Source organism: Hirundo rustica, chromosome Z (genome assembly GCF_015227805.2).
Source record: "Hirundo rustica isolate bHirRus1 chromosome Z, bHirRus1.pri.v3, whole genome shotgun sequence".
Classification (NCBI taxonomy): domain Eukaryota; kingdom Metazoa; phylum Chordata; class Aves; order Passeriformes; family Hirundinidae; genus Hirundo; species Hirundo rustica.
The window spans coordinates 8406382-8423616 of NC_053488.1; the positions used below are offsets into that span (position 1 = coordinate 8406382).

At 39.0% G+C, this 17235-nt stretch overlaps 1 protein-coding gene across 5 annotated transcripts in view; it reads right to left on the reverse strand.

Annotated features, from left to right (window-relative positions):
• The window catches only part of MAST4 (microtubule associated serine/threonine kinase family member 4), a 278078-nt gene that overhangs the window by 32393 nt on the left and 228450 nt on the right, over window positions 1-17235 (reverse strand). For all 5 annotated transcript variants that reach the window (XM_058423983.1, XM_040089245.2, XM_040089244.2 and 2 more), the window contains 4 exons: window positions 15353-15454; window positions 10715-10847; window positions 5314-5381; window positions 2782-2867 (listed from right to left, as the gene is read on the reverse strand). In XM_058423983.1, coding sequence (XP_058279966.1) covers window positions 2782-2867; window positions 5314-5381; window positions 10715-10847; window positions 15353-15454 — 389 coding nt within the window. The remainder of the gene's footprint in view (window positions 1-2781; window positions 2868-5313; window positions 5382-10714; window positions 10848-15352; window positions 15455-17235) is intronic.

Here is a 17235-nt window from a genome sequence, read left to right on the forward strand (position 1 = left end):
AATGTTACAGGGTTTTCTTCAATTAGTTTAGATTTAAACCCTCCATTATAGCCTCAAAATAAGTAAAATATTTTAACAGCATTCTTCAGCGTTATTAAGTCAGAGCGCAAAATATGCCCACTGACATATTTTAGGGAATCAATCAATGAAGCACAGGCAGAATTCACATACACTTAGATTGTTTCAAAAAATGAATGGCCTGGAAAAACATAGGAGGGAAAATACAATTGTTGTAGCATAACAACAACAATTTTTGTTTCAGCTACTTATATTTGTAAACAAACTACAGTAAATGCCTTCAGGATAGCTTCTTGCTTTATATTCACAAGAAATAGGTATTACTGGTTTATTACACTCCATTTTGTAGATGGGTTAGACAGCATTTAGACTATCTTGATATTTTCTCCTTTAAACTTTAAACCATAACTTTTGAGTAAATTAACCATAAATCTATTGGTGCCAACAGCAAAAAGAAAACCCTACTTTAAAAAAGTCTGGAAAAAATGTCTGTTGATTTTACAGTCTGCCTGACATAGTAGAGATTTTCAAACACAAAGATAGTTTTGAAAAAATGATATCCTAGAGAACTTAGGAGCACAAGCCCGCTCAATTTATAGCACTGAACAGCTGCTAAAATCACCTTTTAAAATCACTTTTAAAAGCGAGTAAACACTTTTAGAAGTTTCTTGTCTCACATTTCACTGTGCTCCTTTCCCTCTCCATGTACTGGGTTTGTACAGCAAGGTTTTGGTAGTGGAAGGCCTAAAGGAGCCCAGAGTGGAGCAGTTTTCCTGGTACAACTTGTGACCCTGGCATGGGCCCACACAGGAACAGGCTGTGCCTGAAGAACTGTGCCCCATGGAAGAGTGACACACGTTGCAGCATTCTGGGGAGGGCTGCTGCTCATGGGATGGACTCACATTGAAGAAATTCATGGAGAACTGTCTCCCATGGGAAGGACCCCACTCAAGTAGAGGAAGGACCCTCTTCCCTGAGCAGCAGCAGGAACGTGCAATTAATTGACCGTAGTCCCCCATTCCCTGTGTGTCCCTGCACTGCTGGGGCGAGGAGGCAGAGCTGGGAAGGATGGAGTGGAGGGGAAGGGGGTTTTTTTAAGGTCTCATTGTACTTCTCATTATTCTGCTCTGATTTTGTTAGCAATAAATTCAGTGTATATATCCCCAGTTCAACTTTGTTTTGCTCGTGATGGTATTTAATGACTAATCTTTCCCAGTCTTTATCTCAATCCATGTATTTTTCTCTCCTTTGTCCCTTTTCTCTCCTTTGTCCAGTGGAGTGACAAGAGTAGCTTTGGCAGTTGCCAGGAAACCAGCCAGAGTCAACCCTCTACAGGCTGTTCCTTTTCTCACTTTTGATTTTTCTTCTAAGAAATAACCATCTAAAAGAAAAATAAAACCCAACAAAATCTACTTTGTTATTACTTCCTTAAGGATGGAAGTAATATCACTCTACTAAAGCGATAAGCTTTTCAATTTCCACTAATACTACTGCCATTATAACCTGGCAGCCTACCCGTTTTCACACTTTTTAATGAAAATAATGATTCATGAAGAATTTGGATATAATCAAGCTGATTATTCTATAGCACCTTTTTTTATTCACATATTTATCAGGTTCTCATCCAATTTTTACAGCATTACATTGCCAATTTTGTGCATTACTGGCATTTACAAGATAGTTAGTAAGTCCTGATTTTCCCAGCCACAAACACGAGGGGAAAAAACGTAAGTGTGTGCCATAGAAAGCCGTGGCTTTTCATCCATTCTTTTCCAGCTTTGCAGATCCCTTTTCGTCTCTGGTTTCAGGTGGACAGCTATCTCCAGGCTGTGTTTCCTAAAGGCTCTTTGAGCCTCCTTCTGGCTGGTAGCAACACCATGGAGCAAGAGGCACCAGTAGGTTTACTGAACCTCACTCTGCTGACCGCTGCATGCAGAGCTGCAGCCGCTCCTTCCTCTCCCCACCCCTCAGCACTGGAAAACTAAGAGCATCTGTGAAAGGTTCCGTGACTCCTGACACCCCTTTTTCCAACAGGGGCCCACCCCACACAGTTCTTTTTATCCTCCTCCAGTAAGGAAAAGAGATACAGGGAGGGATGGAGGGGACTTAACATCTGCCAAGGGAAGGAGAAATGGGTGCAGCCAGGGAGGGGGGTAGCATCTACCGCTAAACTGCAGAGAGGCAGGCTTTTGAGGTACTGGAAAAAGCGAGATACGGTAAGCAGCAAGTTTGTCAAGAAATAGCAATTCCTTTAAAGCTGCTTGGTTAAATCTTGAGAACTAGAATAGCATTCACAAAGTAACAAAACACTCCTGCCCTACTTCAGGAAATTTGTTTCTATTGCAATAGTACTTCTAGGTCAAGTAAGCAGTCATTTTTATTAATCTGTCTCCCTACTGATGACATACAATTCTCTCTCACATCTGTATAAACACAGACTTTTTGCAGTATTATAAAGGTGAGCTTAAATCTGCCATTTGATTTATTCATATTTCATCTTTGGCATGCTATCTGATTCTGAAAAACCTTTCTGATGTAATATTCAGTACTTCAATTTACTGCAGCACAGAGTAATTTATTACTGCCTAGAAAAATTTCCCAAACCTCGTGAACTTAAAACACTAGTAACAAAACAAGAATGCAAAATGAAAAAAGCAAGGTGCAATCTCACTCCCTTGACACAAAGACCCCTGAAATCAGAAAAAAAGGGAAATTAAGCAAAACTAAAATGCAAAAGAGCTGTCAAAGTCAGGGATTACTCACCCATAAGCTCCGTTACTAATCAGTTTAATTGTTTCAAAATCACTTTCCCGAGGCTTCCTCTGCAGCTTCAGCGAGGTATTAGAGCTCTTCAAAGTAAGAGATGAGAATGAACAAAGTTAAAACAGTATTTTTTTTCAAAACTGGGGGGAAAAACCCAAACAAAAAACCAGCTATCAGCAGGCTGTCACACTAGCGAACCAGGTAAAAGCTCTGGACAGCCAGCCACACAGCCAACCCAGAGAGGGACCAAGGGGCTCCTGAAACAAAGCTGCTTTTTCATCAAACAGGTATGTGCTGCACTGCAGCCAGCTGTCCACTTCTCTCCACACACAGGTTACAACCATGAAAACTTCTGGTAAAGTAGTTACTGGCAATTCTTATCTGTAGTCATGGATGTCTGTGAATTCCATATGGCATTCATTGTACACTGTTTTCCCATTTTAGCAAACCTGACATTTGTATTATGGCCTGGTAGTAACAAACTGTTGATGAACCCTTGTTTACTCAAATAAACTCTGGCACATTACAAACTAACGTTAGGATGGAATGTGATATAATGGGGAGGATGGTGAAAAGAGACAAAACGAAAAAGATCGAAAATAAAAACATGCATTAACTCTACCTCCAAAGAGGTAATTTTAATCTACTTCTTTGTCAGAACTTTTTCAAAACCATATTGCCCCAAGTATGGTTAAAACCTTTTTCTAGTTAGAATTTTTAATCAATCTTGAAGATGTATGAATTAGAATTGGAGTTCAGGGGGAAAAGATGAAGGCATGGGACTCCAAACGCAGACTTCCAAAACCACAAGATTTTTTCAAATGTCTTTTGAACCTCCAAGAAATTCCATCAGCCCTATCCAGGCAGTTTAGTAACAGAAGCTGAAAGCAGACCTGGTTGAAACATTTTCAATTACATGCTTCCTAAAGAAAATTCAGTGCAAGACTAGTGAAGATGTTAATAAAATGAACCATACAGGAGCTGACAGAGAGGACTTATTAAATTGTTCAGCCCACTTGTCTTCGAGTACAGGATTCCTCCTAATTGCTATTTATGATGACTGTGAGCAGCCCTGTACTTCAAAGCTACACTTCCTGTCACATCCCATGTGTGCTTATTCCCTGTATAGTTTTCTTTAATGATTTCATCATCTCCCCTATTTACATTATTTTATTACACCACATTATCTTTTCTGCATTTCTTCAGCCTTTGCACAACACAAATAACTTCACAGTTTCAATTGCTTAGCTAATGCTAAGCCACTTTGCACCTTAGATTCAGTTAAGTACTTTGGCACTTCCCTTAAGACTTCTAGTTGCCCTGTCTTTTTTCCAATCTGTCAGTATCCTTCTAAATGCTGCTCAGATCTAAAGTAGTATTTTAAATGCAGATGAATGAAAGCAGCAGAATAAGAAACACCTTTTTTGTCAATTACAGAATACTTCACAAGTGGCACTTTGCCAAATGTTAGAAAATATCCCAATATAACATGAAGTACCAGTGATTTATGTCTTTTCTGTAATGTATCTGAACAGCTACAGATAATCTAACAGATAATCCATGCCTGCTAAAATTTGTAAATACTTGTTAAGTACCACTGAATTACCTAGACATCCCCTAAAACGGCTTGTTTTTGCTGTCCACTCCCACTGAAAATCAACACTAAATTGCTGGAACTTCATCTCCCTATTACTGAATTCCAAGGTATAAGAACAACAACAACAACAACAACAACACAACAACAAAACAAAACCAAACCAAACAAAACAAAACAAAAAAAACAACAAACCCCCCCCCCCCCCCCAAAAAAAAAAAAAACAAAAAAAAACCACAAACCACCAAAAAAACCCCAAAACAAACAAACAAAAAAAACCACACCAAACCCAAAAGGCATTTAAGCCCACAATCAACGTGTCCAATTTGCTTTTGTTTTGTCATCCTCAGCAAACATCTCACAAAATATTACTGGTAAGATACCCATTGCTGTAGGCAAGTGTTTTTGAACAGAGATTCAGAGAAATTATGCACAACCTTTCAAACTGTAAACTAACTTCCTGAATCCAAGCTATTTGCTAACTTACTCATGTCTTCCTCGTCTCTTCACTGGATCTGTTCAGAATCTCTCATTTTATCATTAACTGCCTCTGTGAATGGACTGTTTTAAAATCTCTTTTAAATACTTTGTTTAATTAAACAGTTTATCAATACTTCTAAAAGAAAAAGAAATATATTGATTGAACAGAAAAAAAGGAAGCAGTGGTGGATTTTGTGGTGAAGTTACTGCCACGTGGTAAACACTGACTTTGTGGAAGATGAAGACACTGAGATGTCTAGGAAAACAGGCAGAAAGCTTGGTTATACCTTCTGAAAGCCTTCTGCCTGAAGAACTTCAGAGTTAGTGTGGTATTAACCAATGTTTATTCAATCTGTTTACACATACCAGGAGAAAACAGAACAGGCAGGGTTGGGGGCACACACCAGATATTCCTTGCTCACGTTCAGCAAAAGCAGCAACATAACAGGAAAGCTTACATTTACTGATTCATCTGCTTCCAGAGGTTCTGCTGTCCCACTGTCACAATTAGCTAGCTGAGCTATTTCTGGAAAGAAAAATTTTAAAAATTCATTTTAAACTATGGAAAATACAAAACTAAATGAAGCAGAGAAAACATGAGAAGTGACACCTTTCTGGAACGCTTAATAGAAAATGGTGTCCTACATGTAGCACATGACAAATAACTTTCAGGTCATCTCCAAGCATAGACTAAAAAATCCACCCAGAAAATGAAGACTTGCTATTCAGTGCCTATGTGACCATCTTCCATCGAAGCAATGAAGATTAGCCATGAAGCTATGAAGAGCAATACTGTTCTCACTGCTGAGACCTGGGAATTCTAAGTGCTTTGTGCAAACTGAGCACTAAGGGAAAGACAGCACTAATCTGCTAAAACTCCCGAGGATCCCAGCTCCTGAGTGGTTAACAGCAAGATCCATCTTGGGCTCCTTCATGGTTACAGCAAAAACTTCTAGTTTAGACCTAAGATGGACTCTAAACAGTTTGCTTCTTCTACAAAAAAAAATGCTAATAAGCCTAGCAGAATAAGCTGAAAGCCATTTTCATGAAAGCTTATCATTTACAGAGTCACTAGCACAGACTTCTCTGGGAAAGTACGATTTTAGGAGTCTAAAGCTTGATCATATTGTCCCTGCCAGGGTCAACCTATGGTGCAGAGCTCCTAAGCCCAACCTGTTCTCCAGGGTGGATATTAACCAAGAATTCATCTGGGTAAAAAAAGCTAAACAGGACAACCAGTCACTAAAAGACCCCAGCAGCCATATACATATTTAATTATATATCCTACATAGCAAAAAATGCAAATTCCATCAAAATGAAGTGCTGGGAATCAGAAATAAGACCACCTAAAATTTGCAAGATTTGCTTTTATCTCTGGATTGTTAGTTGAATTTATGACTATGAAATATAACTGAATATTCACATAAAATACCTAAACTGGATTTTTCTATATAAAAATAAGTGATTATTACAAGTGAAATGCTCCACAACACTCATGAAGATTTCTTTGGTTTCTTACACTTGTAAGTGTAAGAGACCAAAGAAATTAAAATGTCACTTCAAAACCCAAACATATCTTTCAAGTGTTAAAGAAGCTAAAAAGCATTCCAAAAATTAAGTCAATAAACAGTGAAAAATACCCCCAATAAACAAAAAAAATCTTAAAACAATTACACAGGCTGAACCTGAATGGATTTTCCAGTCAAAAGTCACAGAATAAGCTAGAGTAAGATACTTTGACAGCCTTCTCTACTGAAATTACTTTCACAAATAGGAAATTAAAATAATCTTTTAAACAAAACCTTTGCAAAATAATCATTATCTGAGAAATCCCTATTATTTGCAAGGAGTAGGTACTAATGGGATGGAACCAAAAGTCAGCTTTGAAAACAGGGATCTATGGAACCATTTTGCAATGCCTGAAGAGATTTTTCAAACTCATCTAAACACCATTAAGCATCTGTACTTTTTCTTTCGTTGATTTAAAACGTTTCTGAAGACTCATGATTCAAAAAGGTAAAGATGGTAATTTAAAAAACACAGAGAAAAATGTCTCCCCAGGGAACTCTTCAGAAATGCAGCCACCAGTCTCTGCTAAGTGATGAATCTGTTGCGGTATTGCTTTCAGTATAGTATAAATTTATCTAGCATTATCTCCAAATAATGCAAGCATCATTTGACTCAAAGAAAGGACACTACAGTTATGACAGCAAACAAAGGAGGCAAGAAGAGAAATGTCTAAAGTAGGTTGCTTTTCCCTGTAGATGAAATAAAATCCTTTGCATGAACATTTAGGAACACTGAAGACATAAATTAGCATCTTGGTTGAAAATACAATTCTGTGTTACAGGATAAGTAGTGCTACTGAGGTGCACCTATTTTTTTTTTGTTGTTTTGAAAAACTTGGTTCTGCTTTTTAAAAATTTTCAATTTTTACATAAAAGGGCTTTAAAGTTCTTGAGGATGACCTTTCTATAATATTTTTATAGTAATGATTACAGTGCCCCCAATTCTAGGGCATAAACCCCTTGGGTTTTCTTTGCTTAAGCAGCATCCCTGTATATAAAGACATCAACTTACATCAAAAGCAGGTCACCTAAGAAGTCATTGCACAGTGATATATACTGCTCGTAAATATTATTTTTTTGGAGTGTGGGAGGAGAGCATTAACACAAATCAGATGGCCTAAATTACCTATTACAAATACTCATACACATTAGTCTTTAAAACAAAACACTAAATAATTCAATTGCTAAAATATCCAGCTGAACCAAGGACCAATAATCCATATATCACACAACCCTCAGTATTTACTGACAGCCCACACAGACCATTTCTTCCTTCAGAAATAAAACCGCAAACCCAACTTTTTAATTATCATTTGAATAATTCAAAGTTTTATTCATTAATATTCAGTTTATGAAATATAGTAAGATATGTCCTAGATGAAGTATGCTCCCATAAAACAAATAGTTAAAGAAAGTAGTATTCCTTATTTATATACAAGCATTTGTTTCTAGACTTCTCTCACAATAAACTGTCCAAAAAAAATTTCAAAGTTGTTATTAAACTTTGGTAGCAGCAGATTTTTGACTACTGTTGAGAACACTTTTATCCAAGTGGCCAGGAAGAGTCAATGAGAAAGGTAAGGTTCAACTGGCAGAACCAGAGTCAGTGATACAAAACTCTCAACCCACACTCCAAATTAAATCCTGCATATTTGACCAGTGAAGAACTGATAAACTGTTGGGAAAGACCAACAGTTCACCAAATCCAGAAGACAATGCTTTATCTTGCAGAGAATTTCAATACTTCTTGATCTTCTCCAAAACCAAAGAGAAAAAAGTATTTACGTATATTATCTCACTTTGTATGGCTTCCTTTGCTACACTCCAAATGTAAACAAAAAGTACCAAAGCTGTTAATCTGTATCTCAGACAAAAAAATAATACTAAATTTGGATGAGGAATTTCTGTGAAGATAGGAAGTGGACTACTAATAGGCTTGACTTTCTTTAGATCTGTTAATATAACATTAATGTAATCTGTAACAATACTCAATCTAACTGAATTAGAACTAACCAAATTTCTGACACAACTGGCTGTACTTCACAAACTTTTACTTCAGCAAAAGGGTTTTAGCACACAATATACAACTCCTCTGATTTAACATGTGATCTTACATTATGAAAGCTAGCAAGGAAAAAAAAAGGTTTATCATAGTTTTTTTGCTATTATTTTGTCTTATCAAGCCCTCTCCTAGTCCTGGTTGATAACACAGGAGACAAGCTAATTGGCACCAGCTAGGCTCCTTTTTCCATTGTGGCATTCTGATTTCTTCCAAATTGCAAAACTAGCACTGAACACAATGATCCAATTTCTCTTTGTCACCAGTGATAGAATCTCGTCTCAGGGTGGCAAAGAAGATGATCTGGGTAGGACAGAGACGTAATTTTAGTTTTTTCACTGATGTCCTTAAGAGAGCCATAGAATGCCTTGGGTTAGAAAGGACCTTTAAGATCATCTTGTTCTAAACCTTCTGCCATGGGCTGGAACACAGAATCAAAGTATCCACTGAGTTGGAAGGGACCCAAAAGGATGATGAAGTCCAGCTCCTGGACCTGCACAGGACCACCCCTAGGAGTCACACCAGGGGCCTGAGAGCAGTGTTCAATAGTTCTTGAACTCTGTCAGGCTGGAGCTGTGACCATTTCCCTGGGGAGCCTTGTCCAGTGCCCAGCCACCTTCTAGGTGAAAAAACTTTTCCTGATGTCCAACCTAAACCTCCCCTGATACATCTTCAGGCTATTCCTTCAGATCCTGTCACTGCTCACCAGAGGTAAGAGACCAGTGCCCTCCCCTTCCCCTCATGAGGAAGTCGCAGACAGCAATGAGGTCTCCTCTCAGTGCCTCCCAGGCTGAACAGACCAAGTGACCTCGGCCACTCCTCACACAGCTTCCCCTCAAGCCCTCCACCACACCTGTTGCCCTCCATTGGATGCTTTCCAAAGTTTTCTAAACCAGTTTCTCGTTTCTCTTATATTGCACTGCTGAAAGCTGCCCCCAGCACTCGAGATGAGGCCGCCCCAGTGCAGAGCAGAGCAGGACAATCCCCTCCCTTGCCTGCTGGAGATGCTGTCCCTGATGCCCCCAGGACACACTTGGCCCTCCTGGCTGCCAGGGCACTGCTGGCTCAACTTGCCATCAGCCAGGACCCCCAGGTCCTTCCATGGCACTGCTCTCCAGCCTCTCATTCCCCAGTCTGTCTGTACATCCAGGGTTGTCCCATCCCAGGTGCAGAATCTGGCACTTACCCCTGCTGAATTTCATATGGTTGATGATTGCCCAGCCCTCTAATTATCAAGGTCTCTCTGCAGGGCCTCTCTGCCTTTGAGGGAGTCAACAGCCCCTCTCAGTATTTCACCATCTGCGAACTTGCTTAGAATCCCTCCCAGTCCTGTAACCAATCATTTATGAAGATGTTGAAGAGCACAGAGCCCAAGGTGGAGTCCTGTGTAACCCCCCTAGTGACAGATCCCCACTCTGATGTCACCCCATTCACTGTAACCCTTTGTGTCTGACCCATGAGACAGCTGCTCTCCCATCACATGATGTCCTTATCCAGCTCAGTGCTGGACATCTTGTGCAGCAGGACACTGTGAGACAGTATTGAAAGTTCTACTGAAATCCAAGATGACATCAAGTGGCTTCCCTCTACCAGCTAGGTGGGTTACCTTTTCACCTTCCACTAGACCAGGTTGCCCAGAGGCCAATTCTATCCAGTCTTAAACACTTCCAAGGATGGGGAACCCACCACTTCTTTGGGCAGCATGTTCCAGCGTCTTTCCACACCCACAGTAAAGAAAAATTCTGCACTGAAGATACCTCCACTGGAACCTAAGTTCTCCCTACAAAGGCCCCCAACATGGACTCAAATTACACAGAAAATTAATGGGACAGTCTTCTCAGAGGCTCCAAGATGAAGGAACCTGGGACCACTGAAAGGCAAACAACAGCACAATCAAGGGTCCTTTATAACTGTGCTTAGATAACAGCCACCATCACATTATCCCAGTAAATTTCAGACAGAGCTGCAAGGAGGAATTTGCATTGTCAGGCTAGAAGAAGATGAGTGGCATCACTGATACAGTGTATTTGTGAATGATATTTGCAAAAAAAAATCCTATTCAGAAGAGATGGCCTTTTAAATGTGTTTAGCTTCTGAGAATACAGTGAAAGCCAGCAAACGCTTGTTCTGCTACCATCTTTACCTTTTCAGGTATCCACAGATTATCAGAACGAAAACACTTTGAGAAGGAAGAACCTAGAAATCTATAGCTATACCAGGAGATTCACTCACCTTCCAGAGGATCTTTATTTAAGCCCAGCTGGCTAATAATGTATCGAGGGATGTCTGTTTTAATGCCTTGCCCCTCTTTAGCATGGCCTTCAGCTGCTTCCAAAAGATAGTAAAACTCTTCGGGATCAAATTCCTAGAGGAAAAACAATCATCATTTTCACTGTTGAAACACATTCCTTTGGATCTAAGATAAAAACTTCCTTTGCTTCTTATAACTCCACATACATGGCATTTTCCTACTAAAAACAATACCTCTTTATTCTATTACTAGTAGTCTGTTAATCTATTCTGATTCTTATATGGTGTAACATGATGTAAGCAATGGAACTGCACGTCATTATTTTGAGTACTACTTTGTATGAATAGTATGTTCTTTGTCCTCAAAAATTCATGTAATACTGAGTGAAATGACCTATAACCAGCAAAAATAAGATTTCAAATACAGAAGACAATCTCCTTGCATGTGCTTGCTTATAAAATCCACTACAATTATGTAAATATATTGCATTCTTCACTTCTGAAGTATTCATTTCAAGTATTTCTAATCAATATAAACACACTGTGTTTTATAGAAAATACAATTAAACAAAACACTAACTTTAGAATGAAGATAAAATTGAAACTTGATTTAAAAAATCTGAGCTTCATTGATCCAATTGTTTCAAATCCAGAAATGAAACATTATTCTATAGGATGTAACTATATTACAACCATAATTTATAACATGCCAAAAAGGCAAGCCTCAATAAGGAACAAAAAGGAACAAAAAGAATGGAAACTCAAAACTCTACCTATTCCCATGTCCCTTGGAAATACATTTATTTTACTACCTTTATAGACTATAAAAAGAGAAATACATTGAAAGGAGCAAGGAAGATTATTACAACCACATGGGTAGGATTTTTTAATACAATTTCTCTCTCTACTGGCATGAATTCATACCAAAATATCTGTTCATGGCTATTGCACTCTTCAAGGTGCTTCTGCCTATCCTTAACAGAGGCGCAATCCTCAAGAGTAATAGCCAACAGTCATTAATATAACAAAAGACTTTTTCCTCGAGTAGGTCAGCTCTGTCACAAATACCTGTAGAAGCCAGGCAGACTGTTGAGATAGCTGATTTCCTGACTGTTTTGCAGCCAAATGTAACTCCATGGTGTTTTAGCTACATGTTCAGTCACAAGGGTCTTGCCCTAAGCCCTCAGGTTACTCAGGACTTGGAAAGTCAACATCCTAACCCAGAAGGCAGCTTGAGAAATTCAGTACTACACTTAATTTTGGAAGCACCGAAACTGCTGCAGCTAACAAGAGGAGCTAGAGCATGTCTGAAATAAAATATCTTTGGGATTTTCAATCTTATGGAAACAATCTTAGTTTTACATGTGTCATGAAACAATTTTCATCACGTACAACCTACTGCAAAGGACTTACCACAAACCCATGAACTGTGCAAGCTGCCTTACATTAGCTCAAAGTCTCAGTATGCCCCAAACCTGCCCAAAAATCTGAACCAATAACTAAACAGTACATGCTATTTCAGTCCTACTCTCCTCATATTACATGCCATCCCCAGCTGTATCTCTTATATGTTACTCCTTGGCACTAAAGCAGCCAACAGCATGATGCTGTGTGCCAAGATTTCTGTTCACTTTTGTCAGGAAAACATTATCATCTGCTGACCTACTGCAGTGCCAGATCTTCTACAGCTAAAATCCTCCATTTACTAGCAAAACACGGCAATTTCAAAGCAGGTAATCTGATCATATGAATGTGTGTGTGTTCAGCTATCTAAACACACAGATATAAATACACAGGTCCAACTAATTAAAAGCAATGAACTTGTTTTCTGATCTTTACTTCCAACTCTGCATTTCATTTTCCATGTACAAATGGAGAAAACCATAGCTCTTACCACAAATGAAACTGTAATACCTTTATTCGTATGAATATCAAGTAAACTAAAATAGGATTTCACATGCTATGAACACCTGAGACAAGACCACCATCAGAAAACTGACAGATTTACTGCAGGGTGTCTGAAATGTCTGATGACCACAAAGCTGGATTTATTTTCTATAATTTTATGAACTTTCTTACAGAAGCTGAAGTTTTCCACATCTAGTATCTATTTCAGACAGATACTCTAAAATATCAGACAGTAATAATCAAAAGTTTCCATAGAAATGCTACAGAAAAAAAATACTGTTTCTATATTATTACAATTATGTTTATGATCTAGGCTTAAAATCTTCTTGCATGAAAAATGTATTGTTGTATGACCATATGCCTAAATTTGTTCAAGCTACCCGTAGCTGTAGAGACATACGGCGCAGGGCTGTTACAAGCCAGTTTAAACCTCCTGAAGATCCTGTTTGAAGTGAGAACACTTGAAGCAAGCTCTGCTGGCTTTCCCTGCCACTGCTGCTCTGAACCTCAGCTACGAGAGACAGTCACATCTGACCTTTGCACCATTTTTCTTCCACTCAATCCAGGAAGCCCAGCAAAAGGAGGGGTGCAGGATACACATTACTCTGCTTGAAGGATAAGGCAGAGCAGGTAGCCGAGGTTTTCCCAGTGGCAGAAAGTGGGAACTAAGTGAACAGAGATTTGGACTAGACCCCATTAAAACTTATCACTCAGGAAGAATAAACTAATAGGCAAATAGACCATCAGGAGAAAACTTTAACTGGAACCACACAGTCATCATGGTTCAAAGAGACCTTTAAGATCATTCAGTCCAACCATCCGTCCAGCACCACCTCTGTAACCCCTAAACCACTGAACCATCCAGCACGAGATCCAAATACCTCTTGAACACCTCCAGGTAACTCCACCACCTCCTTACACAACCTATTCCAGTGCCTGACCAATCTAACAGAGGTAAAAATTTTCAAATATGTAATCTGTACCTCCACTGTCTTAATTTAAGGCCATTTCCTCTAGTCCTGCAGGCATCGCAGGAGAGAACGGCTCCTACCTGGCACCTTCCTTTCAGGGAGCCATAAGAGCAATAAGGTGCCCCCCCGAGCCTCCCTGAAACTAAACAAACCCAGCTCCCTCAGCCACTCCTGGATACATTTTCTAGACCCTCCATGACTCTTGTTGCTCTTCACTGGACACACTCCAGCTCTCAAATAGAAAGCAAAACAGAGAATGATGACGCTGGGAGCAAGGGTTGATGGGAGAAAGCTAGCAAGCCTGTAATGGAAGGATTGAAAGTATTATTAACAAATCTTAGTCTGACTGCCTATGAGATGTATTTAAGAGCATTTCTGGATGTGTGATAACAGAAGGATGCAAACCCGAGAGGGAAAAAACAAGGATATGAGAAACTGGATGATGTGGAGAAACATATAAACCCTGTAAATAGAGCAGGGAACAGCACACTAAACATGGAATGAACTTCTCAGGGAGAAGGTGTAAAACAAGTTTGGATTCAACAGCAGAAGCGGGACATGCTAAGATGTTCTTCTCTCTAAAGCTTTCCTTTTTGTTTTGTTTTGGTTGGTTTTTTTTTAAACATCTCTTTCGTGCTGATTCAGAGCACATATCTTATTTTTAGATTCCTTCTGAACTGCAAATCACAAACAAAAAAATAACTGGGAACACTGAGACTTGGTGTTTCCAAAACAAAATAGAGGCAGCTCTCAAATATGCCCATGGCTGAACGAGCCAGGGTGTGGATTAACTGTGCCACAGACGAAGGGACACAGCACAGAGCCAAAATCAGGTTGGAAAGATTACTAGCTCAGTTTCAGTGTGATGCAAATGCAGTTATGACAATTTCAGGCATAACTTGAGTCTAGCAGCAGGCTGGCTTCCACATAAGCCCTGCCAGCCCCAAATAGCTGTATTGCAGCATCAATACTGATCTTAGCATTGGCAAGCAGAGTGGCTCAAAGTCAGCTCAGGCTGCCAGCCAGGCCTTTTGGACTCAGGCTGGCTCTGGCATGGTACTTGGGTGTCTACACCATCCTCCTGTGTACACTGTGTTCTGCAAGTTCAACTGAACAACTGAAGCACACAGGCTCTGTGTGTAGGAGCAATTTCCTGCACCTGAGCCATCCCAGCTCCCACAGCATGGGCAAGAAAAGCAGAAACACGCCCACAAGGCTCACACAAATGAACCCAGTTTGGCAACATCGCTGCTATGCTCATGCATAAATAAATTAACTCTTCTTCTCCTTCCTGTCCCCAGTATAATTATCCACGTATCCAGACAGCCTAACCCCTCTGCTGCTCTTATCATCAGATCAGGTACTGCAGAGCTGACCTCAAGCTGTTTATACTTCTGGCAGCTGTTGAGTGCAACAAGATTATGAAACGTTAAAGAAATGAGAAAACCACCAAGCAATTACAATTCTGGAACAGTCTTCCTAAGAAATGGAGAAGTCTAACAAAACAACAGAAAAAGCCAACTGGCTTTAAACAGCAGCTTCCTCAGCTGATGACAAGGATTCACCACAGTATCTGCAATAGCAGGGAACCAAACAGGAGGGTCCTGCCAGTGTACTATATCCATTAATAGAAGTGGAAAGGATCCCACTAACAATGAAGCCCCAGTAAAGAGCCTTGAGTACTGAATCAGAGAATTGCCTCCACTACTAAAAACACTGCTCATAGTAAGCATGACCATACCAGGCATTCCAGTAAACGAGCAGGTCGAGCAATAACTATCAAGATTTTTCGAACAAGTTGTTTAATAAATGCCATTTCTCCACTCTCTGATCGCTCTTGCGCCTGAAAGATAAAAATAAAGTCATATTAAACCAAACTGCATTCAATGCACTGCTTAGGAAAGCATGTACGATATTTAGGATGCCTGCAGGGTTTGAAGCATGTACTTGACACAAACGGCGCATCAATTTCAAGATGCCAGCAGAGATAACAAAGATCTGAGCAACACTGTAACTTCTGTTCAAATAATCCCAGTCTCAAAATTCAAACACTGTAACAACAAAAGTGCTTACAACAAACACCCACTTCTTTTTTTTTCCTTGTTTCTTAAGCTTACAGAGTATTAGTACCACCAGCTTTGCAAATGACGTATCAATACAGATCAAGACAGATCTATACATGCAGGTTGTGCCTCAATTTGTTAACAATATTAGGCCAAAATGAAAACTAACATAATTAATAATAATAGATATAAGCAACATCCATCTGAAATTCATACTGTCTTTTTGTCAGTCATAGGAAAATGACAATTTATACGAGATAGACATATTAAACACCTATACTTGCAGAGAGGCTTCATCTAAAGGTACACAAACAAAAGATGACAACAAAAATTGAGTTCTACTAAGATTACAAAAGAGAGGGGGAAATGCTGTAGAAGAATACATACAGAAAAAATACTTCTAGAAGTATAATGGTCTGAGCTGCATTTCAAGTTTCTTTTAAATGTTCCCCTCTAAGAACAAATTATATTATTTAAGGATGCTAGTGAATGCAAAGAAACCATATAATTCTCCATCTTATTCTATTAGAATAGCCCTACCCTCAAATCACAAAGCATTTCCTTGCTCTGAACAGTAAAAGGCATAGACTTAAGTTTCTCAGCATCTCTTGCATATTCAAAACCACAAAGAAAGTTAAGAAACTAACATTTAAAAATTATTACTATGGACGAATAAGTATTTTTCCTAAAACACATTACATTTTTGAAAAAAAGCTCTATGAAAATAGGAAGCTATGCATATTGCTCTTAATGTAAGTACTACAATTTTAAATATCACCTAATACATTAATTAATCTATGGAGTTGAAAAAAGGAAAAAAGAAAACAGCACAAATATCATCTAGCAGGTTTCAGAAGAATCTTAACTGGACAGAAGTGTAATACTGAACATTATCAACTCAACCCAAATAAAACTCCTTTCTAAACAAAGCAACTGTCTGTTTTAGCCACCAACAAAATTTAAAGCACTGTTGTAGAGTTTTATGAACCCTCAGGTGCCTAAGTGAACAGAAGATTCAATACACATTACGTTTAAGGGGGATGAAGCAGGAAAGCATTCAGGTCCACTTGACCTTAGAATTCTAAAAATTTTAGCTGAACCAAGCTGCTTCAGCCTCAAGGGAGTCTTCCCCTCGTTAAAGTAACTGCACAGTGCCAAGTAGCAGCAGGAAATGCAGTTTTCTACTGAAGACTGCAGCTGGGAATTGACAACAAATGAATCAGGTGAAACCAAAGCACAACTAAGTGCCCATAACAAAGCTGTGCAAAGAAAATGTTTTCATACTGTCATATCATGCCATTAACAAGAAGCAAGCAATGGACTCAAAAGTTAAGTCTGAACTTTTTAAGGTGTAATGTTTTTGCAGAACAGGAATCTTTTCCATAATAAAGAATTAACATCAGAGAATATGACAAAATGAGTGGCTTCGTGATTCTTTAAACACCACATTGCTTTATATGCAGATTGAAGAATAATGTGCTGGCATGTTTTTTCAGCAGGTTTTGGGAAAAGTGTCAGTAAACACATATTCTAATCTGTATTTAATGTGTAGCCATTTTAA